Source organism: Protobothrops mucrosquamatus, unplaced genomic scaffold (assembly GCF_001527695.2).
Source record: "Protobothrops mucrosquamatus isolate PMUCROS unplaced genomic scaffold, P.Mucros_1.0 scaffold1566, whole genome shotgun sequence".
Lineage (NCBI taxonomy): Eukaryota > Metazoa > Chordata > Lepidosauria > Squamata > Viperidae > Protobothrops > Protobothrops mucrosquamatus.
In genome coordinates this window covers 130,834-155,197 of record NW_015387733.1, presented here as the reverse complement: position 1 = coordinate 155,197, position 24,364 = coordinate 130,834, and the positions used below count along the sequence as shown (strand labels likewise).

The 24,364-nt window shown below is 38.0% G+C and overlaps 1 protein-coding gene across 1 annotated transcript; it reads left to right on the top strand.

Moving 5' to 3' along the window:
* Positions 1–13,813: 13,813 nt before the first annotated feature.
* LOC107293284 (vomeronasal type-2 receptor 26-like) lies at positions 13,814–21,071 on the top strand. The gene is made up of 5 exons (XM_015822434.1): positions 13,814–13,975; positions 15,447–16,256; positions 17,173–17,400; positions 19,195–19,321; positions 20,161–21,071. Exons 1-5 carry the CDS (start codon positions 13,814–13,816, stop codon positions 21,069–21,071), a joined length of 2,238 nt encoding a protein of 745 aa, XP_015677920.1.
* Positions 21,072–24,364: the final 3,293 nt, after the last annotated feature.

Genomic DNA, 24,364 nt, shown 5'->3' with positions numbered 1-24,364 from the left:
TTATGCTTTGTCCAACGGTGAAGCGGTGCTAAAGGTGAAGGGAATCACGTTAAACTGTGGTAATAGCAACAAGGTTAATTTTGACAGCTTGAAAGATTTGGTAGATGATTATTGTCTGTCTGGTGCAGAGAGAAAAAAGGAGATCAAGGTAGAACAGCTGGGGATTGTTAGGGTTAAGAAACAGTGGACTCTAGAAACGTGGGTCCTACGAAAAACTCTAAAAGTGGTGTATAATAAAAGGTTATTAAAGAGTGAGGATTACTGTACGCTGCCTTACGGTTATTAAGGATGTACACCCTTTCTCCTGTATTATAAGTGGACCGTCCAATTCTGGCAAATCTTTTTTTATCAAGCAAATGTTAGAACATAGCGATGTTGTGTTGTCTCAAATGCCTCAAAATATTGTATGGTTTTATAGTTGTTGGCAACCTCTGTACAAAGAACTGCTTAATAAATTCCCTTACAGTATATTAAGTTTATGGAGGGGCTTCCATCTTCTTTTGAAGATGATGATTTGTTTCCACCAAATCAAATCACTCTAGCCGTGATAGATGATCTCATGGCATCGGCCAGTGACAGTGATCAAACAGAGAAGGCTTTTACACAGTACGTCCATCACAGAAACCTGAGCATTATTCTCATACTACAAAATCTGTTCTTTCAAGGTAAGAAAATGAGAACAATAGCTCTGAATTCCAAATATTTGGTTTTGTTCAGCAGCCCCCGTGATCAGATGCAAATTGTCACACTGGCCAGGCAGATGTACCCCACTAACACAAAGTAATTTTTAGAAGTATTCCAAGATGCCACTCGCAAACCACACGGGTACCTTTTGGTAGATTTGGCAGCCACCACTCCAGAATCCTACAGGTTGAGAACAGGCCTCTTCCCGCCTGATTGGCCTACTGTTTACACAATGAAAAAGAAGTGTAAAAAGCAGTAGCCCAGTTACCTTAGCACTAGTTCATTTAAGATGTCAGAGAGGGTACGTAGAAATTGGGGTCTTTTAAAAATCTTAGTAAAGGCCGGACCAAGACAGAGAAAAGCCATCTTATGCAATGCTAATAATGACCTGGTGGGGGCAATAGCAGAAATAGCTCTGAACACCCTAAAAGGAAACCTTCCTCTGAAACCTTCACAATACCTTTCTCTAAAGAGAAAGAAAGGTGTCATTAAAAAGTTGAGTGATAGAAAGGTCTCACTCAAAAAGAAGAAGCAGATCATACTTCAGTCGGGTGGTTTTATCGGGCCCTTACTAGGGACAGCTATTCCACTGTTGACTAGCCTGTTAGCTGGATAAACCATGGATCATGCCGAGAAAATGTATCTGGTCTCGCGTCATCAGATGGAGCAGCTACAGGGCAGGCCGCCTACTATGGGCGCTATAGCTACTAACCGGTTGGATGATGAGATGCGTACCATTCTTCAGAGAGCTGATTTGTGTGAGGATGACAAGATTAAGCTCTACAATTCTGCACTGCAGAGGTATCTAAGACTGACCAGGCAAAATGAGTCTGAAAAGGACAGACTGAATCTCATTTATCCACCGGAAGAGCCTCAGCCACTTCCAACATTACCAGAAAAGCCACCACAGCCTCCACAGGACACAGCGATGGATGAGATCCTAAGGGGTGTGAGCACCCGTTACAGGAAAAATGCGGAACTTTTGCTAAACAAAATGAAACAGCATCAGAACGTCTCAACCTGGGATGATCGTGGTACCTTTTTATACAAAGGGGTCCCTATTCCTGGTACTAATATTTTAGACTTGGTGAAAGGAGCCTCGCAACACCGAGCCCCTACTGAGAAGCGGAAACCTAAAGACTGGGATGACTTTATGAATGCTATGGCTGAGGTGAATGTTCCAACTTCTGTGTTGGGGTCTACAACTGTTAAAGAACAAATAGAAAAGTTGAAAGATTCTCTGGTTGTTAAGGATGAAACTACTACTAGCCCCGTCTCTGTTATGACACCCCCTTTTGGGACTCAGAAGCCTCTGATTACCGGTACACCCTCTAGCCCTTGGACATTAAATCCTAGAAGTAGGTTCAAGTTTGGTGACTGGCTCAATTTGTAAAATGAATAAAAACACAGTGAAACAAGTAACAACGTTTAAGTCTTTTTCTTTATTTTACAATAAGGCAGGCATGTCTGCATGCATTGGTGACGGTTACAAGTTCCAAGCCCCCTTCCCACCTTTATAGTTTTTACAAACAGCTTTACCATTTGATCATTTTTAATATCGGCATTGGAGTACATCTTTAAAATATTTTCATAGTCCACTCCTTTAGTTCGGTTCAGTAGAAAAAACGCACAGTGTTGCCCGCATGTCACAGCGCTGGGATGCTGCAGTTGACGTTGGTGAAATGTGTACTTCTCAGCTTGCTGCTCTAAAAACATCACTATAGAGGCAGGAAAGTCAGGGCTATCCGGTGGCCTTCCATAAGAATCAAAAAAATTGCCATATCCAGGAGATGGGAAGTAGAGGGCCAGCCAGTGTTCACCAGGCAGAGTGTGAGGGTGAGTATTTACAATTAATCCAAAAGGTCTTTTAGAGATATGTCTCTGGGGTAGTAGGTCACAAGGGTATCAGAATCAGAAGATAAAGGACCATAACACGCTATTTTACAATACGTTGACCCGCCTGTGCCCCACAAATCATGTCCGCAGTCGCAAGCAAACCAGTCTTTACACAAATTGCAGCTCTTTAATTCACAGGGTAGATAGCGTGGTCTCTGGGATAGCTCATAATCCCTGTTATAGTCTAGATCAGAAAAATCTGCAGAATCTTTGTGACCACGGCAATTACCACAGGAATATAAAATCGGGGTGTCTTGAAGTGTTTGCTGTCTAGGTGTTATTAATTCAGAGGCTGCAAAATATAAAGCACTTCCCGTTAGTGTGCTATCTGCTCCAGCAGCATTTACATTATTATAAATAAAAACATATTTACTTACCATTGCTGGGAGATAATGTAGCACCATTCACCATTTCACAGGCTGCCCGGTAACCACTCTGCACCTCATCATTCAAGTTACAGCACACCATGCTACAGCCATGCAACACAGGTTTTGCCTGGGGTGAAGCATTTGGAATTTTTTTGTATCTGGTATAAATGCAAGAAAGGGTGAAGAAGGCTAGTTTCTTAGTAATTAGAAGGACAATAGAAGGTGTTAAAAGAATGGAAATAATCAGATGGAAGAGAGGGAGAGAGAGAGAGAGAGAGAGAGAGAGAAAGAAAGGAGCTGTGTGAAGTTTTATGCCTGGCCAGGATGAAAGGCGAGAACTCTGATCTGCTATTTTGTGTGAAAGAGTTAAGTAGAAAGCTATGTATTTCATGAGGTTCCTATAGTTTGGAAGGTGACAAGAGAGGGGAAAACCCCTCTCCAAGGGGGGGGGGGAATTGTCCCCCTAACAGCTTTTGAAATCAGGAAATTTAGTAAAGAATTGCCCGAACTAATAGAAGATCCTATTGAAGTAGGATAACATGTTAGAAATGTTTTTAGGACCAATGGAATATTCATGGAGAGAAATGCAACCCATTTTTAACATGTTTACACCAGAGAAGAACGGGATGATTAGGTGAGCAGCTAAGGAACAATGTAAGAACAATTTTCCACAAAAGAATGAACAGGCTGAGATCCCTGTTGCAGATCCAAAATGGGATGGTAACAGGCGTGCAGAGAGGAATGCTATGGCTGATTATAGGGGATATTTAATAGAAGGTATTAAAAATGCAGTGCCCCAGAGTCTTAACATTCAGAAGGCACTGTCATTAGAACAAGGAAAGGAGGAAACACCAACCGAATGGTTAGAAAGATTAAAAAGCCAACTTCAAAAGTATGAATATTTGGATCCTAGTAATCCAGGACATCAAATGATTTTGAAATATCAATGTGTAAGAAAAGCATGGGAAGGTATTAGGGTAAAAATGCAGAAATTAGACACATAGAAAACTAAAACAATAGAAGATTTATTACCGGTAAAAGAGGCTCAGAAAGTATATGAGAAGAGAGAAGAGGAGAGAGATAAACGTAAGATAAGATAAAAATGATGGCTCAATTGTTGCAAACAGGCCAGCAAAGAGGATGGGGAAGAGTAATCAGAAAATCAGTAAGGCAGGTTGGGGGTGAGGACAGCCAATTGGCACCAGGGGATATAAATCCCTAGGAGAGAAATTTTCCCCAGTACTAACTAACTAACTAACTAACTAACTAACTAACTAACTAACTAACTAACTAACTAACTAACTAACTAACTAACTAACTAACTAAATAAATAAATAAATAAATAAATAAATAAATAAATGTGCCTTTTGTAAGGAGGAAGAACACTGGGAAAATGAATGCCCTAAGAGGAAGGAGGGGGAAGAACTAGCAAATTTGGTGAATTTTGAGGATTAGGGGTGTCAGGGGACTAATCTGTTTTTTTGGTCCAGCTTTTTAAGAACCCCTGATAAACCTTAAAGGTTGGATCCCTGGAGGAGGAAAGGGTGTACCAGATTTACCCTGAACTATATACCTCCAGGAATGAAAATTGGGAAAGGGAAGATTAAGGATCAGGCAATTATGGACATGTAGTAGAAGCAACAATATTTAAACCTGCTATGGTCCAGACAGTAGTAAAAGGACCTGAACTTTGTATTGGTTAAAGGGAGCTGCAATTTGGCCACGGGGTACTTAATTGGTAAATTGGGGGTTGTTATTATGGGGAATGAAAGATAAATAATTGTAAATATTATGACCTTGAGTGAGGAAGCTCAAGGAAAAGTGGACCCTCTTATATGGGCCCAAGAGGGCCCATAGAAGAGGGGTACACATGGATCCTTTAAAGGTGACTTTAAAGAACCCTGGTGAAGTAATTCACTAGATACAGTATAACATTACGTTGGAAGGAAGAATGGGTTTAAAGCCCATGGTGGAAGGGCTATTGAAGGGGGGTGAAATTTTTGAGCAATCATTTTAAATATGTTTAGTTTGTTACTTTTTTTAACCCAAGAATTTCTGCCTTGGAAAAGTAAAAGATGCAGAAAAAAAGAAGAAGAAAAAAATGGGGGGAGGCAGTTTCTGTCTGCATGTTTGTTTGTTTGTGTGTGTATGTGTGTTTTTTTAAAGAACAGAAATTGGGTAAAATTTCCTGACTGTAAGAATAATTAATCAGTGGGATAATTTTCTCCAGAAACTGTGGATGCTTCATTATTGGAGATTTTTTGGGAGGAGGTTAGAAATTGATAGGGTCTGAAATGGATAGAGTTTCCTGTTTCAGTAAGGGGTTGGACTAGAGGACCTCTAATGTCCCATCCAACTCTGATATTTTGTTTTTGTATGTGTGGCATGCTTCAGTGATTTTCCTTTGCATTTTAGTTTGGATTTATCCTTAATAATGCATTTGAGGGTATTCTTGTCAAAGGAACAATCTTATGATGTTTTATTTAACATCTGATAAATATGTGTCTTNACCCAGAGGGTTGACTGCCACTCTTGATGGGATTAGGCCAGCACGTCACATCCGGAGGGTGGGGGCTGAGCACGTCACTTCCGTTTAGGGCCATGAACTCCTGACGTAATCAGCACGTGGGTTTGTTTACCTTGATGACGTCACTGATCAAAAGTGCTGATAATTTTCATTAAAAAAAGGTATACACTACTTCTACTGAGAGGGCTTAACTTTGGATGTCATCAGTCAAAGAACTCCATCTATTGGGATCCAGAAGAAGATCCTTATTTGCTGCAGGGCTCAGTCTTTGGAACAACTTACCCTTTAAGGTGTTCTTACCCTGTCCCCACCCTCCTATCCTTCCACAAGAGCCTAAAGACCTGGCTCTCTGGTTGGTGTGGGGTCCAAATGCAGGACTTTCACGCTGGAGGTCACTGCTGGATTGATGGCAGACTCCACTACTCCCCCCCTCCCCCAGTTCTCTGCTCTCTACTTGTCCATCTTTTTTGGTAATCATATTGATGTATTCTCATTGTATTCTTTTTCATTGTTTTATTGTTCTGTTATCTTACTTCTGTTCTGCTTGCACTCTTTTCATTTCTTCCCTTTTATTATTTTAAGTCACCTAGAGTAGCCTCATGGTGAGATAGGCAGCAAATAAATTTAACAAATAAATAAATATATGAATCTTGTGATGATTTCATTGAAAGGAAAGACACAAGTGCAGAACTACTTAGATGTCCATTTCACCAAAGGCCACTAATCCCTGCCTGAAGACCATTGAAAACACCAATTAGTAACCAAAGCAACCAAATCTTAACTTCTCTATTTTATACCCAGAAGAGCAACCAAGCACCAATGGCTGCCCAGGCAGTCTAAAAGGCAAGATTTTGCTGGTAGAATGTAATTAAAGTTTTGCTCTTTGCACCATTGGTGTGCCATCTTGCCTTTTGGGCAGTTTTGACCTCCTCCCATGCAGAGGCTGTTTGGATGTGCCACCTTTTTTTACTCAGTGAGACAATTCTTCTGATTGGTGGTCTGAATATCTGCTTTTCTTGATATACTGTACTTATTCTAAGGTATCTGACCTGAATGTAAGAATGGTCTTATCCCTACCAAGACAGGGTGCAAAGAAAGTCTAAAGTTCTCCCTGGCTAGAGAAAAGCTGTTTAGCTTTCTTAGTATATTACAATGTTTGAAATCTCAACAATATGTTTGATGAATAGAAGGAAGTCAAACTTTCCTGAATGGGTCCTTTTATGGAACAATCAAATGCTTCAATGCGAATTATGCCCAAAAAACAAACAAAAAATATTTCTCTAGCTGAGCATCTGCAGATCAAGTCATGCTGACAATCCACTGTGGTTCCATCTCTCTTTATAATTATTGAAATCATGGTGATTTATTCTACATCCAGCAGGGCCTATGAGATGCCCACACACCTCTATTCCCAATTGTCCTTGAAACCACTGTAACAAATAATTAGAAAACAAGCAAACTTGAATAATGTTTATATGTCCTCATATAAAAACTTCAAAATATTTCCAGCTCCATATAGACCATATAGTGGTATCTGTAGGTAGGACTGTGCAAATCTGAAACTGGATGCTAATCTTTTTTGTGTGCCAGACAGTATTTTGACTCGCTTTGTGGAGTCATTGTGGCTGTACTCTTTGGCAAGAGACTTGTGTTTCTCCTTTGACAACTCTGTGACCCAAGACAGTGGTGCCTGTTTCAGAGAACTATAGCAGATCTCCCTTATGCTATGTCAAATGCTGCTGCTGCTTCTTTTCCTGATGTCCCATTTTCCTTATACAATGTTGAAGATTAATTGTCCGCTCAGTGTGTTAAAAGAGAGGTATATGTTTAATCAATACAAACCAGGACATATCCTGATTAGTGGAATCGTCTCTACATATATGACCCATTTTCAACCATACAGTTTCATCATGCCTTCAAACAAAACATTTCGAAGGTAACCTATTTTATTCTTCCCATTGTCTTCTTTTCAGTCGAGAAACATTCCCATTTCCTGTTAGCTGGTCACTGGTTACCTTTTTTTCTACCTTATTCAATGAAGCAGCTTCTTCTACTCTATGAATACCATTAATTATTTGAGTGATTGATTGGTGTGCTGCCCATCTTGCCTATATCATGCACTTTTTAAAGTTTGCCCTTTGAGAGATTTTCTTTTTAATTTTCCCATGGAAGCTGGCATTAATCCCTGACAGCCTCTTCAGCAATCTTGCAGAAGCGCAGCTGGTTGATTGGCTCTTCACAACATGTCTCTAGGAGATAACCAGGGACAGTCATCAAATATCCTTTTAGCTGATGAGAAAGGAAAAGGGTCCCTTCCTTTCCCTCTCTCAAAAGAAGTGGAGCCTTTTTGCTTTGAGTAAAGTTCCTGTTTCATTTATTTTTTTTAAATCAAGTCTTAACAGTAAGAAAGCTCTGTCAGATTTGGGAGGAAATTCAACTTACAGGGAAGCCATTTTAGATATTCTAAAGGAAAGTACATTTCTGGGAAATGTTTAGTTTTATATAACTTAAAGTAAAAATGTTTTACTGATTTGGTGAAGTAAATTGAATATTGCCATATCTTCCCTTTATATTATATTAAAAATAAAATATTTAATAATATTAAAATTACATTTACACCATTTCATATTAAAAAGAGATCTGTACAGAATATGAATAAAATAACGGAAGTATTAAAATTAATATAAATACCACAAAAATATAAAAGGATTGCAAAGTTAAGCCCCTCCTTCCTTCCTTCCTTCCTTCCTTCCTTCCTTCCTTCCTTCCTTCCTTCCTTCCTTCCTTCCTTCCTTCCTTCCTTCCTTCCTTCCTCTGGCAATTGAGTAGTTTTATTTTGTAAGATGGTCATTCAGTCTCTCAAAAGAAGTAGAGGCTGTTTCCTTTGCAGACAAGATCACAAGATCATGCCTTAACACTAAAAAAACTCTGTCTGATTCAGTATGAAATTCAAATCACAGAGAAGATATTTCAGCTGTTCTAAAGAAAAGAACATTTCTGAGAAGTGTTATTTTTGTAATCTCTCTCTCTCTCTCTCTCTCTCTCTCTCTCTCTCTCTCTCTCTCTCTCTCTCTCTCTCTTTCATGTTAAAATATTACTGATTTAATGAGGTAAATTAAATACTGTCCTAACTTACCTTTATAATCTTCTTCTGCATATTTGTTTTCAGTCACTGTTCTGCATGAACTAAAATAAAAATTAAATGTACCCCATTCCATATTTAAATGATCCTTTAGATTATGAATGAAATAACTGTAGAATTAAAATTAGTCTGACTAACACAGAACTATAGAAAGTTTGCAAAGCTAAGTAATTACTGTTAATTATAGGTAATATAATTTAGATAATACAATAGCCAAATGTTACATATAAAATAAAGTGAGATATTATTGTATATAGAATGCTACCTCAAAGGTGGATAAAATGAAAATATATTATTCTATGACAAAAGCACATTAAGATATATGAGTAACTGGTATAATGTCAAATGACTAAATAAATAACTGTAATGGGTAACTGATTTTTACAGAATTCCTTCTGAACTTTAAAGATTGATTCACAATCATTCTTTTTTCTGGCATGTATTATGGTATGATTTATTAATCTTGGAAATGTAACAGAATTATATACCATCCCTCAAATTGGAACTTGGTGTAAATGTTATTGATCTTTTTTCCAGAGAGTGTTTCATTGTTTCACTCTTATTGCATCTTTGAAAATTTGCATTTGTTGTATCCTACACTGTTACTTTTTTAAAAAAAAATAATATTAAGCTTTAAATAAGATTTAGGTAACCATTTGTAAATATATCCTAAACAATTATCTTGATTCTGTGTAAGTTTTTTTCAAATTCAGTCATTTTTCTCAGGGTTCCTTCTTCTTTAAAATCTTGTGTTTTTTTCTGGTCATTTGTAAATATTCTGTCCTTCAATCAACCATTCTTCTTGAACTTTTAGTCTGTTTCTGAAATATGTGTTTATTGCATCCTGACAAGTCTAAATATTTCAGTCTTTTTAAAAATCTCTCATCCAGTTTCTTTTTTTACAAAATTATTTTAATTGAACATTGATTTTGGTTTCATAATTGTTAATACTGTGCTGCCTGTATAGCTTTCTCCTTATATTTCTCTCCTTGAATTTTAATTGAAATCATTTCTTATTTGTTTAGACTTTGTTGGCCAAGACTCAGGGATTCATGTTGTTTAAGAACATTAATAAGAATGTACTTTCTAAATTTTCAAAGATTTCTTTCAAACCTTATAACAATACTTCTGCCCTCTTTTTCTTAATGTTGATAAATTCTAGTGGATTGATAATAAATATGGTGTTTTCTTTCATTTTTCCTTTTTGGAAGTCCATCTGTTCTATATGAATAATTTCGTACAGCTAATACATTTGTTCAATTAATATATTTAGTATGTTCAGCTAATATATTTAGTAAAGACATTAATCTGGCATGTCAAACTCACGATGTTTTGCGACTTTTCCCCCATTGCTGGCAATGGGGGGGGCGTGGTTTCAGCATGATGCATCTGGCCCACGGGCCAGCAGTTTGACATGCCTGGTCTATATGATTGGAGTTTCTTTGGATCATTTACTTTTTAATGTATTAATTTATATATGGTTCTTTTCAATTCTCTAGTATAGATTTCCTTATTTGAATTTTACCCACCATTTTCAAGTGTGGTTGTATTGGTGTTCTTCTAGCTTTTTATCATTTCATCAAGGTGTGGCACTTTACTAATTTTAATTTTCATTGAAATTTTCATTTGCTTCTTTAATCTCTTGAGTTGTTATTCATTTGCTTAAGGTTTCTCTATATTGTTCAATGGCTCTGAATTTTAAGCAGAGGTTCCCAAATATCCCCTGTGAATATTTTCTCTGGGATATAATATCTTACATTTTTTTCAACTTCATTTGTTATTTCCGATCGTCTGTATAATGGATTGTTTTCTTCCCCTATCATTGTTATCACTCTTTTTTCTTCACTCTTTATCGATGTTATCACTTTTCTTTCGAATATGATATGCCAAAAATTTCCCTGGTTGATTTGCATTTTAAAAATGATTTCCATATTTCATTTTATTTTAAAATTCTGCCATTTTCACTAAATCTAATTTTTCTTTTACTTTATTTCACTCTTTTCCATGTTTGCTGTTGTGGGTTGGTTTTACGAATCTTTTCTAAATTTATTTTCTCTTCTAATTGTGATTTATATGTAGTGTGTTCTTTTTTCTAATGTGCTGCAATTTATATGAGGTTTCAGTAAGTGCAGCATATCAGAAAAAGGAATGTAATGGATGGGAATCAATCAATCAATAAGAACAGAGCTGGAAGGAATCTTGGAGGTCTTCTAGTCCAACTGCCTGCTCAAGCAGAAGAACCTATACCAGGCATGTCAAACTTGCGACGTCACGTGATGTTATGTGACGTATCATGACTTTTCCCCCATTGCCGGCAATGTGGTGGGCGTGGTTTCAGCATGACGCATCTGGCCCATGGGCCGGCAGTTTGACATGCCTGACCTATACCATTTCAGACAAGTGGCTGTGTCTTGGGACCTTTTCCCATCGTAAGCGTTTTGAATCCAGTGACTGTAAGGTTAAAGCTCCCTCGACTCTTGGGAAAGATTCATCCTGTTTTTCACTGTAGTTTACTGAAGCCTTATAGAGAGTCGACTTTGAGACCCCATCCAAAGAAAGCCCTGAGGCCCCTGGTGGTAGCAGGGCAGACCCACTACGAAGTGAAGTGGATTTTAGATGCTAGACTGTACAATGGAAAACTGCAGTATTTGGTACAATGGAAGGCTTATCCGTTATCAGAAGCTATTTGGGTGAAATGTACTGATGTGAAAGTACATAGATTTTATGATAAACATCCAAATAAATCCAGGGGTTTTTTTCCCCTTGATTTATGTCTTTGTTTGTATTACAGGATATCTCCTTTATGTTAAGAGGGGCCGAATGTCAGTGTTGTGACAACAAAATAAATTGTAACCATTTTACTTTTGTTTTTCATTGTAACTTTCCACTCTATAGTTGGGGATTTTCACGTAGACAAACTAAGGGGGGAGGGAGAGGTATGAGCATTCTTAGTTAGTCATAACAATTGCAGCTGTGGTTATAATCAAGCTCGATATGAGGGAAGAATTTTTGGTTTTTGGTAATTGGAGAATGTGATGTGTGACAGCTTGGCTTGGGGTGGGAATTGCAACTTGTAACTTTGTATCAGGAGAGGGAACTTTCAGTTTTGGGTTCAACTATTTAAGTGCCGATATTTTGTTTCCGAATAAAATGTTCTTTAAGGACATTTAAGGACGAATTTCTTGCCTTGAAGTTCTTTTAACTGGTTTCATCTATCGGAACCATGACAGGCTGTCTAGTCTCCTTTTAAAGATCTGCAATGATGAAGTACCCACAACTTCTGTAGGCAAGCTATTCTACTGGTTAATTGTTCTCACTGTTAGAAAGTTTTCCCTTAATTCCAGGTTGCTTTTCTCCTTGATTATTTTCCATCCATTGTTTCTTGTCTTGCCTTCTGATGCTTTGGAAAATAACCCCCTCAAATACTGCAATACTGCTATCATGTCCCCCATAGTCCTTCATTTCTGTAGACTAGATTTACCCAATTCCTACAACTGTTCTTCACATGTTTTTGTCCCCTGGCCCTTAATCATCTTAGTTGCTCTTCTCTGCACTTTTTCCAAACTCCCAATATCTTTTTTGTAATGTGGTGACCAAAACTGGATGCAGTATTCCAGTATTCCAGGTGTGGTCTTACTAAGGTTTTATACTAATGCTTCATGTGATTTTTGATTCTGTGCCTCTGTTTATGCAACCAAGGATTGTGTTAGTGTTTTTGGCTGCAGCCACACCTTGCTGCCTCATATTTAAATGATCATCCACTGGGACTCCAAGGTCCCTTTCACAGTTACTGTTTTTGAGCCAGATTTCACCTAATCTGTACTTGTTCCTTTGGTTTTTCTTGCCTAAGTATAAAACTTGCTTTTCTCCACATTAAATTTCATGTTGTTGGATAGGATCCATTGTTCAAGTCTGTCAAGATCCTTTTTGATTCTGAACTTGTCTTCTGGAGTGTTGTGACTATTCTAATTCTAATCAGAATTAGAAGAGAAAATAAAGCAAATATAACAAAGAGGAAAAAGGAATTAGGTAATGCAATAAATCTCCTGTACTGTTGTCTCTTATAACCCTGGAGTCGTTTTGTTAACAAATTCCTTCTTCTTTGCATTTCTGCAATATTCTTTCTTGAAGGACAGTGTTTCATTCATCCACCATTGGTAAGACAATATTTGTCTCTGACGCCAAGATGTTAAAATTGGGACATGGTGTCTATATAATATTGAGCTAATCTACAGTTCTTTTGTAGATAGTGTAAGGGCTTTAAAGGAATAGCACATACTGTATCTATTCTTGAGTATGATTGGTGTTTTGCTGGAAACAAAATGTAGTACTAGGTTTTGGATTCTTTTTCTCTACAAAGATCAGACAAAAATTATATACTCATATACTGAAAAACTTTTCTTGGGAGCTGTCCTCCTTTTTTATCCATTAGATGATTTGCCTTAGCTTGGTTGCATGTACCCTTCAATGATTACTTCCTCCCTAGCAATTCCTATTAAAAACATTCATGAATTGTTCCATCTGTAGCTGAAGCACAAATGGATGCCAGAGTTAAATTATTTTCTTAATTTCAGGATTAAAATTCTTCCTATTTTGAGGATTTGAGTACTTCCCAAGAAAATGATATTAAATAAATTGCTATTTATTCTACTTTACTTTGTTTTTCCTGTTGCTGTAAAATCCTGGCCTAATTTCTTTTGTCTCAACAATATTATATGGTCCCGTCTTGTTTTCAATATTATTTTCAATAACCGTAATCACTATTTTGGTTGAGATCTCATATCTTTCATATCTGTATTAATATCATTGCCTTAATTATTGTCAATTGTGATTCCTGAAGATTTTTGTTTTCGGTTAGGAACATTTGTTGCAACATATCTGAGTTTTTCTAATTTACTAGCACTGATGATGTTATCTAATTTGGGTAATGAAATATCTGCAAGCTCAGAGAGCACCAAGGACCCTCACAACTAACATTAAACATAAAAAAAACCCACTGAGTGCTGAAAGTTGCATCAAAAATCTAATATGTTTTCTTCCTAGACCTGTTAATATCTCTTAACTTGCAGTCATCTTCGGAGTTTCTGGCACATCCTACCCTTCATCTTTGCCATTCATCTGATCAACAAAAGTCCAAGGATTTTGCCCAACATCACTTTGGGCTACAGCATCTATGAGAACTTCTTCAGTGCTAGAATGACTTATGAAGCCATGATAGATTCACTTTCCACAGGGCAGGAAAATGTCCCAAACTACAGATGTGGAAGACCTAAAAAACTGTTGGCTGTGGTCGAAGGCACTGATTCTGAGCTTTTTACCTGTATTTCAACCATGTTGGACATCTACAAAATTCCTCAGGTATGAACAGATAAGGAAGACAATTGCCACAATTGTTAAGTGAATCACCATGGTGGTTAAGTGAATCACATTCTCATTAAGTGAATCCACTTTCCCCATTGAATGTGCTCATTGGAAGCCTCTTGGGAAGGTCATAAACTGTGAACATGTGACCCCAGGATTGTGTAACTAATGTAAATACAAGCCAGTTGTATTTGCCTGAATTTCGATCATTGACCATAGGGACATTACAATAATTTTAAGTGTGAGGATTAGTCATAAGTCTTTTTTTCCCAACACCACTGTAACTTAGAACAGTCATTAAACGAATGGTCATAAATCAAGGACTACCTTATATGGTGCACAACAACATACAAATGAAGCCAGATGGCAGAATTGAAAAGCACCCTGAAATAGTATATTTCTATTATATATCTAAATACTTCTTTTTTTAATCTGGCATCTGTGCATATCATTTTTTTTAAATTAGACTTGTTTCATAGTTTCCCCCTTTTTTTGCCACTGATTTCCATTCAGATTAGATGCTTTTATTCATGTCTGAGCTGAGGATCTCTCAACCATGCCTTGAAATGAGATTTGCATTCTTGTTGACAATTCTTCCTCTTTATGAAACTGCCCCCACTGCCTCTTTTCTTTATCTTCAAGTCATTGCAGTCACCTGAGTTTCCTCCAAGACAAAGGATGGCAAAAATTATTATCCCCCTTAATTCATCTACATCCAAAGGAAGCCTCCAGGAGTGCAATGGAGGAAAAGTGGGGAAAATGCTACTTTTAATTTTATTTTAGATGTTTTAAAAATCTGCGTATGTATAGATAACTCAAGATGGCGAACATATCTAATACTCATTCATCTTCCCATTTTCCCAAACAAACCAATGCTAAGGTGGGTTGGGCTAACTGGCCCAAAGTGACTGACCCAAAGTCACCCAGCTGGCTTTCAACCCTAAGGATGGATAAGAACTCACAGTTCCATGTTTTCTAGCCTTCACCACTAGACCAAACTGGCTCTTTAAGAAATTATTTCCCCATTTGCAAATAAAGATGGTTCAAACATGCCAGGTGACAATTTTTGGGGAAAGGGGGAGTTCCAATGTTTTTGTCTTGGCAGAATCCAGAAACAAAACACACCTGATTGAACAGAAGTTGTTCTATTATGTGGCCTGTTGTTCCCATATAGACAAGGGTAAACTCAAGGTGTGTTAAAAATCAAATGTCTATGGAGATTCTCAGTCATCCAGGTCATGGTTGTCCACGGGTTAAAAATCAAATATTTCTCCTTTCCCTTGGAGGGAAATCAGGTCTGACTGTCAACACAGAAAAGTCATACAAGACAGAGAGAGCCCAATTCATGCTTGAAACTCAAGGGCAGAGAAAAAGAATTTCCCTCCAAAGGGGAAAGGCCTTTAGATTTTTGCACTCCTATTTGTCTCTAAGAAGAAGACAATCACCCATTTTCTCCATTTCATCCTAGATCAACTATGGGATTATCAACCAGATTCCTGAGCAGAAACATCAGTTTCCTTTCTCCTATCGGATGATCCCAAAGCAAGAGCCTCCTCACTTGGCAACTGTCAAATTGCTTCTGCATTTCCAGTGGACATGGATCGGCCTCTTTGCTCCAGACAATGAAGATGGGGAAAAGTTTAGAAATTCTTTTGCGCTTGCAGCTATAAAAAAGGGGATTTGCGTTGCTTTCTCACAAAACATCCCCTTGCAAGATAAAGAGAGAAAAATTGGGAAATTTCTTCATTATGCTCACAGTGAAGTAAAAGTTTTTGTATGTCATTTGGACTTACAAGCCTCACTATTCCTAGCATCAGTCATTCCAAAATTTGAATATCATCCAAAAGGATTTGGGGAAAAAGTGTGGATTGTCACTGCTTTGACAGACATAGGGATCAGATTATTTTATCAACATGTTAATCTCTATCATAAACATCTTTTGTTATCCTTTTCAACTGAGGCCCGAAAAAGTGCACCATATCGTCATTTTAAGGTGGATACACTTAATATTGATAAGCTTGTGAAGACAACATTTTTGCCCTTCTATTCAAGACCTATATTATCTAAAAAGGTTTGGATAAGATACACAGAAAAGGAGAGGTGGAAATTTGCACATCGTGAAACGATGTTCAGAATCCTCTCTGAAGATGCCTTCGGTATTTACAATGCTCTCCAGGCTTTATCCCGAGCCCTAACTTCTGCCTATTCTTTGCAACTGAATAGGAGGAGAATGAGGCTTGGAAGCCATCTTTTATTCCATAGATTACAGCCATGGCAGGTAAGACTTCTCCTTTGAAGTTCCAACAATCACCTTTTTTCAATTGTGTTGTTTGTTCTATTATCTTTTGAAATACCAGGGACACGATGCAGAATGGAGCATTTCTAACCTCCTTTCCCCAATTTCTACTGTTGTTTTTAAAAGTTTTTATTGATTTTTAAAAAATACAATTCACAAGTACTTATTCAACAAACGTGTTGTCTGAGTATATCATTCACTAATACAAATTGAATTCCTAATCCCTTATTTTTTTCTCCAGCCATTGATAAAATAAGTCCCAAATTTGAAAATATTCTGTTTCTTTTTTTTCTTTCAACCTCAGAGTAAGTCTGTCCATTTCCGCACAATCTAGTGTTTTTTTAATTATTTCTTCCTCTGGTGGTGTTTCTTCATTTTTCCAATATTGTGCGAATATGATTCTTGCCACTGTTATCACATGTAAAATCAAGTATATACTTCATTTGTCAAGCTTTTCTGGCATTATACATAATAAAAAAAGTTCATGTTTGCCCAACATCTTTTCTAGCCAAGTATGTATTTTTGTCCAGTATCTCTTTGCTTTAACACATGTCCACCATACATGATAATATATACCTGACTTATGATTACATTTCCAACATCTATCTGACACATTTTTAAACATTTTTGCTAGTCTTGCTGGTGGCAAGTGCCATCTATAAAACATTTTATATAAGTTTTCTTTTTAAGAGGTTGACATTGTCAATTTATAATTTCTTTCCCAAAACCACGTTTTGCCATTTCTCTAAGTCTATATTGTATACAAAATTCTTTGCCCATATTATCATTGTTTCTTTTACTTGTTCATTTTCCATTTTCAAATTCAATAAAAAGTTATACATTTTCTTAAAAGAAAGAAGGCCAGGATGTAAAGGAGTAATTCTTTGTGTTTTTCTAGTTTCATCATTTTCTGAGAGACTTCCAGCTTCATAATATTTCAGGAAAATACGTTTATATGGATGAGAATGGAATTCCCGTTGCTGACTTTTATATCATACACTGGGCAATACTTCAGAATGGGTCTCCTAGCGCAATGAAAATTGGAAAGATAGAAAATGTGGCTTCTTCAGAAATCAAGTTCTCCATCAATGAGAGTGCCATCATATGGCCAACATCATTTAAACAGGTAGCTGCTACTTGTGGCTTTTATAATTAAATTACTGTCATATCTATCTCCAGAATTGGACTTCACCAGATCTGCCACTGAAGGGAAAAAGGCATTTTGTAGAAGACTCTCCAAGTTCTCCTAGACCTCTCAGAAATGTATTGTGTGTGTGGGAATGTCAACAGTTTTATGGTTCATTCGTGTTAGTTATCTTAAGGCTGCTTGTGAGCCAGCAGCAAACTTCAAAGGAGGACAAAGTAATTTTGTGGCAAGTAACTCCAGCCCTTTCAGAATTAGAGCCTAATTGGAGGTTTTACTAGTAGGAAATAGAGCAGGGGTGTCAAACTGCTGGCCCACGGGCCGGATGCATTGTGGCAAAACCGCACCCACCCCATTGCCGGCAATGGAAAAAAGTTATGATACATCGTGACACGTCACATGATGTGAGTTTGACACCCCTGAAATAGAGGTTCATGTTGGAAGAAACAGAGGGATCAGGGACAGGTTATGTTCCATGCTGTCCTACAAAATTACTAAGATAGAAGTAAGCAACCATCTACTTCCTTTGCTCTGGACTTCAGTTCTGATAGTTTCTTACCATTGGTCATTCAAGCTGAAGCACTTGAGATTTGAAGGTCAAACCTCTTTTTAGAATAGGAGGAACAAAACTAAAAAGACCTGGCCTGAGGAGCCATCATCTCCTCATGAATATCAAGTGGATTCTGGAATCAAATCCTACTAAAAATGCACTATTAGAGATTATTCTGAAAAAGGGAATAAGACTGAAAGTGACTTCCTAAAACATGTTTACTCACCCCTCCCCCACACCTGCACTAGCATTGCCCGGAGCATCCTGGCGGCGCTAGTGCCACTCCGCCCCGAGCGTCCCACTGGCACTAGTGCTGTCCCGAACATCCTGCCAGTGCTAGCACCGCCCTGACCCCGAGCGCCCCACCACTGCTAGAGCTGCCCCGAGCATCCCACTAGCACTAGCACCACCCTGAGCATCCCACCAGCGCTAGCGCTGCCCCACCCCAAAGTGTCCCACTGGCACTAGTGCCGCCTTGTGGTGGGACTCAGCCAGTTCACACCACTTCGGCAGAACTGGTAGCTAATGTTTGGTCACCCAGGCCCAGAACGGACTTCTGGAAGCGGCATCCACACAGAGAACTGGTTGTTCACATATTTGAATCCCACTGCTAGTACTAGCCATGCCATTTGCAGCACTCATGCTTGCACAGCCCTGTTTGCATGTGTGCATGTGCTTGTGCATGGCCATTTGCATGTGTGCATGCACTCATGCATGCCCCATTTGTGTCTGCATGTATGGGGTTCATTTTTGTATGTGCACGCATGCGGTCCATTTGCACACATGCACATAGTGGTGCCTGCCTCCCTTTCCGAGCCGCCAAATCAAAAAGGTTGAAGACCTCTGCTTTAGCATCTTCAGTTAAAAACCTGAAAGTCCTTGAAAGATCTTCAAACATTCTTAATGACCACAAGCATCTGGAGGGCAACCTCTTGTGGTCATATTATATCCTCTTGTTAAAATGGAGACAAGACTCCCAGAAACATAATTTATCTCAGTGGCTGGCTTCATCCATCTCACAAAGCCATCCTGAGATTTGGTTACTTTCCACTCAAAATATTTTATGAAAGCAGGCAATGGTTGTGAATTTGCACAATTTGTGAATCATATTACACAAATTAATGTTAAAAAATGGTTTGATCCTATTTCTGAACCTAGTCTGTAACTAATTTCCATGTACAGAAATAATCCTCTTAAAATAGGTTACCCTGGATTTTCTTGTTTAGAAAGTGCCGTTTTCTAGATGCACTTCTAGTTGTCTCCCAGGATACAAGAAACTTAAGCGAGAGGGAGCACCAGTCTGCTGCTATGACTGTTCTCCATGTATGGAAGGAACAATCTCTACCCAGGAAGGTAGGTGGTGCAATAGCAAGAAGGCCCATACCAAGTCAGATTCTGCTTAGCTCCCAAGTTCTATCAAGTCTGTCAAAGGCTGCATGTGCTGAAGGACACTGTCAACACTGATTCACCCTTTCACCTACATTTTACCCCTTACTCATAGCTTGACAAAAAGGAAAGAGATTGTGGAATGGAATGTAAAGATGTGAGGGATGGTATCTAGGCAACCAAGGCGTCTTTGTAAGTTTGCAAGGACACCGAGTGTGGCTATTTTCTCATAACAAAATGAACATAAATGATTGGTGAACATATCGGGCTGTGGGTGGATCAAAGGGAAATGGGAAAATAACTATGCTTTTGTTTTGTGTGAGAAATCAGAGCTGGTTTTGCTTCTTCTGTGCCAATGTAGATTTTCAATAAAATATTATACTCTTGGTAAAATCATATCCCAGGAGTTTCTTTTTCTGGAAATACCAACTGGACAATTGACAGACACAAACTGCTACAAATTAGCAGTTTATGTGTCACAAAATATGTTATTAAATATGATCAATATATTATTTTTAAATAAGGAAGGGAGGGAGGGAGGGAGGGAGGGAGGAGGAAGGAAGGAAGAAAGCTCAGAAGCAAGAAAGGAGCCCTATACAAGTCCATCCAAGGCCTGATCTTGCTTATCTTCCAAGCCCCAGAATCCAGGGGCTGTGTTGGGGCTGTGTATGACCATTACTGAGACTGAGAATTACCAGTGATTAGTGAAGCAATTTTTATTCGAGGAAAAACACCAAATAGTTTAGGAAATCAGTAGACAGTGTGGCAAACACAGTTTTATAGGAATTTTGTTTTGTGTTTTTCAGAGGCAGCCCACTGTGAAAAGTGTCTGGATGACCAGCATCCCAATAAGAAGCAAGATCAATGTGTCCCCAAAACATTAAGTTTCCTGTCCTACCAAGAAAGCTTGGGAATCATTTTGGCACTCACTGCCTCTTTTTTGTCTCTAATCACTGCCTTGGTTCTGATCATCTTCATTAAATACCGAGAAACTCCCATTGTGAAAGCCAATAACCGGGATCTCACTTACATTCTCCTGGTCTCTCTCATGCTTTCCTTCTTGACTTCCCTTCTATTCATTGGTCACCCGAATAAAGTGACCTGTCTTCTTCGACAAGTCACCTTCAGTGTTGTTTTCTCAGTTGCCATTTCTTCCTTGTTGGCTAAGACTATCATGGTGGTGATGGCATTTCTGGCTACAAAGCCAAGCAGCAGGATGAGGAAATGGTTGGGGAAAAGTCTGTCCAACTCCATTGTCTTATCTGGTTCTGGGGTTCAGGTGGGCATCTGCATGATGTGGCTGGGAATCTCTCCCCCCTTCCCAGATTTTGATCTGCATTCCCAATCAGGACAGATCTTCCTGCAATGTAACGAAGGTTCAGTCACCATGTTCTACTCTGCCCTTGGGTACCTGGGCTTTCTGGCTGCCATCTGCTTCTTGGTGGCTTTTATATCCCGCAAACTACCTGGGAATTTCAATGAAGCAAAGTGGATCACCTTTAGCATGCTGGTGTTCTGCAGCGTTTGGGTCTCCTTTGTCCCTACCTACCTAAGCACCAAAGAGAAATACATGGTGGCTGTGCAGATCTTCTCTATTCTAGCTTCCAGCCTGGGCTTATTGTGCTGCATCTTTGTGCCTAAATGCTACATCATCATTTTGAGACCTCACATGAACAGAAAAATGCATCTAATGATGAGAAACCATGATGGCTTCTGATTTCAGTGCTTTATTTTTTTTAATTGTTCTAAGAGCTCTTTCTCTGTGTCTTGTGTGATTTAAGCTATGACTAATAAATATAACTAAAGTGGTAACATTTCTCCCTTCCGAACCAGGAACCAACAAATAGTCTGCACACTTATGTTTTATTTTTATTTAAATTTTATTTTTCCTTTTTCACTTTACAAAAACAAAATACAAAATACATTTTTCCTTAACAGTACTGTGTCCTATATCTCTTACATTTATTTACAATTATTTACATCACTTCTCATACTTTTTTATTCCTCAATTCTAACCAGTTGTAACACTTGTCCCATATCTCATACAATTCTGTAGCTTCTTTGTCTTTGATTTCCAGAGTAAGTTTGTATATCTCAGTGCATTCTAATATCTTGCAAATAATCCTATCATTTGTTGGTATTTTTCCCCTTTCCAGCATTGCACATATGCAATGCGTGCTGCTGTTATTATATGTACAATGATGTGTTGAAGTTGTTTTTTCATCTTTGGGTTAATTATACCTAATAAGAATAATTTGGGTTTAAGTTCGATTTGTTCTTTTGTTATTTCCTGTATCCATCTCCTTATCTGCTCCCAATAAATCTTTGCTTTGGGGCATTGCCACCACATGTGATAGAATGTTCCCTCTTTGTTTTTGCATTTCCAACAGTCTGGATTCATATTTTTATATATCTTGGCCAATCTTGCCGGTGTTAAATGCCATCTATAGAACATTTTATATTGGTTTTCTTTATATGCAGTTGACAGTGTTAGTTTGCAATTTATGTTCCATACTCTTTCCCATTCTTCTAATTCTATATTTCTACCTATATTCCTTGCCCATGCTATCATTGAACCTTTTACTATTTCTTCTTCTAATTCTAGTTCTAATAAATGTTTGTAGGTTTTTGTTAAAAATTTTCCTTCCTTACCTGTCAATTTTTTGACCAATTGCTGTGGTACCCGACTTATTCCATATTCTTCCATATCTTTGCTATATTTTGATTGTATCTGTAAGTATGGCCACCAATCAATAATTATTCCCTGTTATTCTAATTCCTCCCTTGATCTGAGCTTTCCTTGATTATCTAATAGTTCTTTGTATCTTGTCATCTTTTTTTTGTCCAGTGTATTTGGGTGGATCATTGCCTCCATCGGTGAGGCCCAATTTGGTATTTTCATATAATATTTCTTTTTAACCTTTTCCCACGTCCAAATCAGTGCATCTCTTATTTGGTGCCGGTAAAAATATGTGTGTGACTTCTTATATTTTCCCCATAGAAAGTCATGCCAACCAGCCTGTAAATCATGTCCTTCAATTGTTAAAACCCTTTTATTTTCTAAATTTATCCAATCCCTAATCCAAAGTAATCCCGCTGCTTGGTAGTAAGTTTCCCATTTTGGGAGCACACTTATGTTTTATATCGAACTTCTCTCCAGCCATTCCATTCACTCTGTACATATTCACAGATATATTCTCTCCTCTCCTCCCCTCTCCAATTTTTAGGTTAGGTCGCCATCTTAGGATCTGAGTGTCTCCCAGGGCTCTAAATCTTAATATGTTTATAAAAGGTTGGATCAATGGGACTGCTGCCTCTAAAAACTCCTCAGCCAGCCCTGGCTAGCAATAAAGTCAGTTCATCAGCTCTCATCAAAGCATACCTGCTCTAAAAGTCCAAAATTTAACTTCTTTTCATCCTTTTACTCACTTTCAAAGGCTCACACCAGTAGAACAGCAGCCATATCAGGCCATATCACTAAAACCAACATGCCATAATTTCTGAAACTGATTTAGAGAGGGTATTATCAAGGAGGCTTGTTCAATATAAGTTTTAGATGGGAGGAAAACCTGTTGCCAATAATGTTGAGGGTTGTGTTGTGTGATGTGTTATTTTTCATTTCATATTATTGTTGAACAATAACCTTTGACTTAATAATTTGCTCATAAAATAGTTTTTTCATTCCCTTTCCCTCTTGTCTGCAGATAATCCAGACTCTTCTTACTGTTAATGTAAAAATATTATGTGCTAATCCCAGTTCATGGTGTTTTGAATTAAACAGAAAATCTGAAAGAATTGCCTATTCCATAAGGGAAGAAAGAGGACCAACTCATTTCCAGCAGGAAACTCTGATACTCTTTTCTATCAATAAAGAATTTTTGGCCTGCTAAAAGTCTACTCAATTTATTTCTGTATTTCTTTCAAAGATATGTCTCTCAGATTCTGTTACTCTGTTAAGAATAGGTTTCTTGAGTAAAGGGGATAATAACTTACCTGAATTGTATTATTTTGATAGGTTTTAAATTAGAACTATGCCCATGAGACATACAGAGTTTTTTTCCTCTTGGGAACACCAGTAAATCCCTCATACACACCTACCCTTCAACAACAAATTTGACAAATACTTATTAACACTTTTTAAAAAAATCTAAAAATTTGGTCCACAAGGATCTCAAGGACTATGGAGATCATATGGTAAGATGCCTGTAGGTAGGACTGTGCAAGTCTGAATGTAATCTTGCTCATTTTACTGTAATGTGCCAGACTTTATTTTATCTTTATCTTTATAAAGTCAGTCAGTCTGGACTCTTTGGCAAGAGAATTGTCCTTAAACAGCTCTGAGACCAAAGACAATAGAAGATCTCCATCATGACCTGTGAAAATCTGCTGCTGCTTCTCCTGGTGTCCCATTTTCCCTGCGGCACAATGATGACCAAATGCCCATTGAGTGTGCAGAAAGAGGAAGGACACATATTTAATTTTTACAAGCCAGGAGACTTCCTGATTGGTGCAATCATATCTACAACTAGCACTATATTTCAACCATACATTTTCTTTAAACCTCCCATCAATAGATTTCAAAGGTAATTCCTGATATATACGTAAGCCTGGTGATTAATTTTTTCCTTTCCTGTTTTTCTTAAATATCAATGGTTTCCATTTCCTGGTACCTGGTCTCTGTCACATTTTCCCATCTTCATTTCCTTTAAGGAAAAGACTTAAATTGGGGATGGGGGTGGCTCTTTGTAAAATAACTCTCTGTGATGCCAGGGAAAACTACTGGATCACCTCTTAGCTGAGGTCAAAGTGAAGTTCTTTCCCATTTTATTTTCCCATTCTCTTCAATGTCCTTGATGATACACCCGTCTTTCTACCTGTCTGTCTCTCCATCCATCTATCCGTCCATCCATCTATCCATCCATCCACCAATATCTCTCTCTCTCTCTCTCTCTCTCTCTCTCTCTCTCTCTCTCTCTCTCTCTCTCTCTCTCTCTCTCTCTCTCTCTCTCT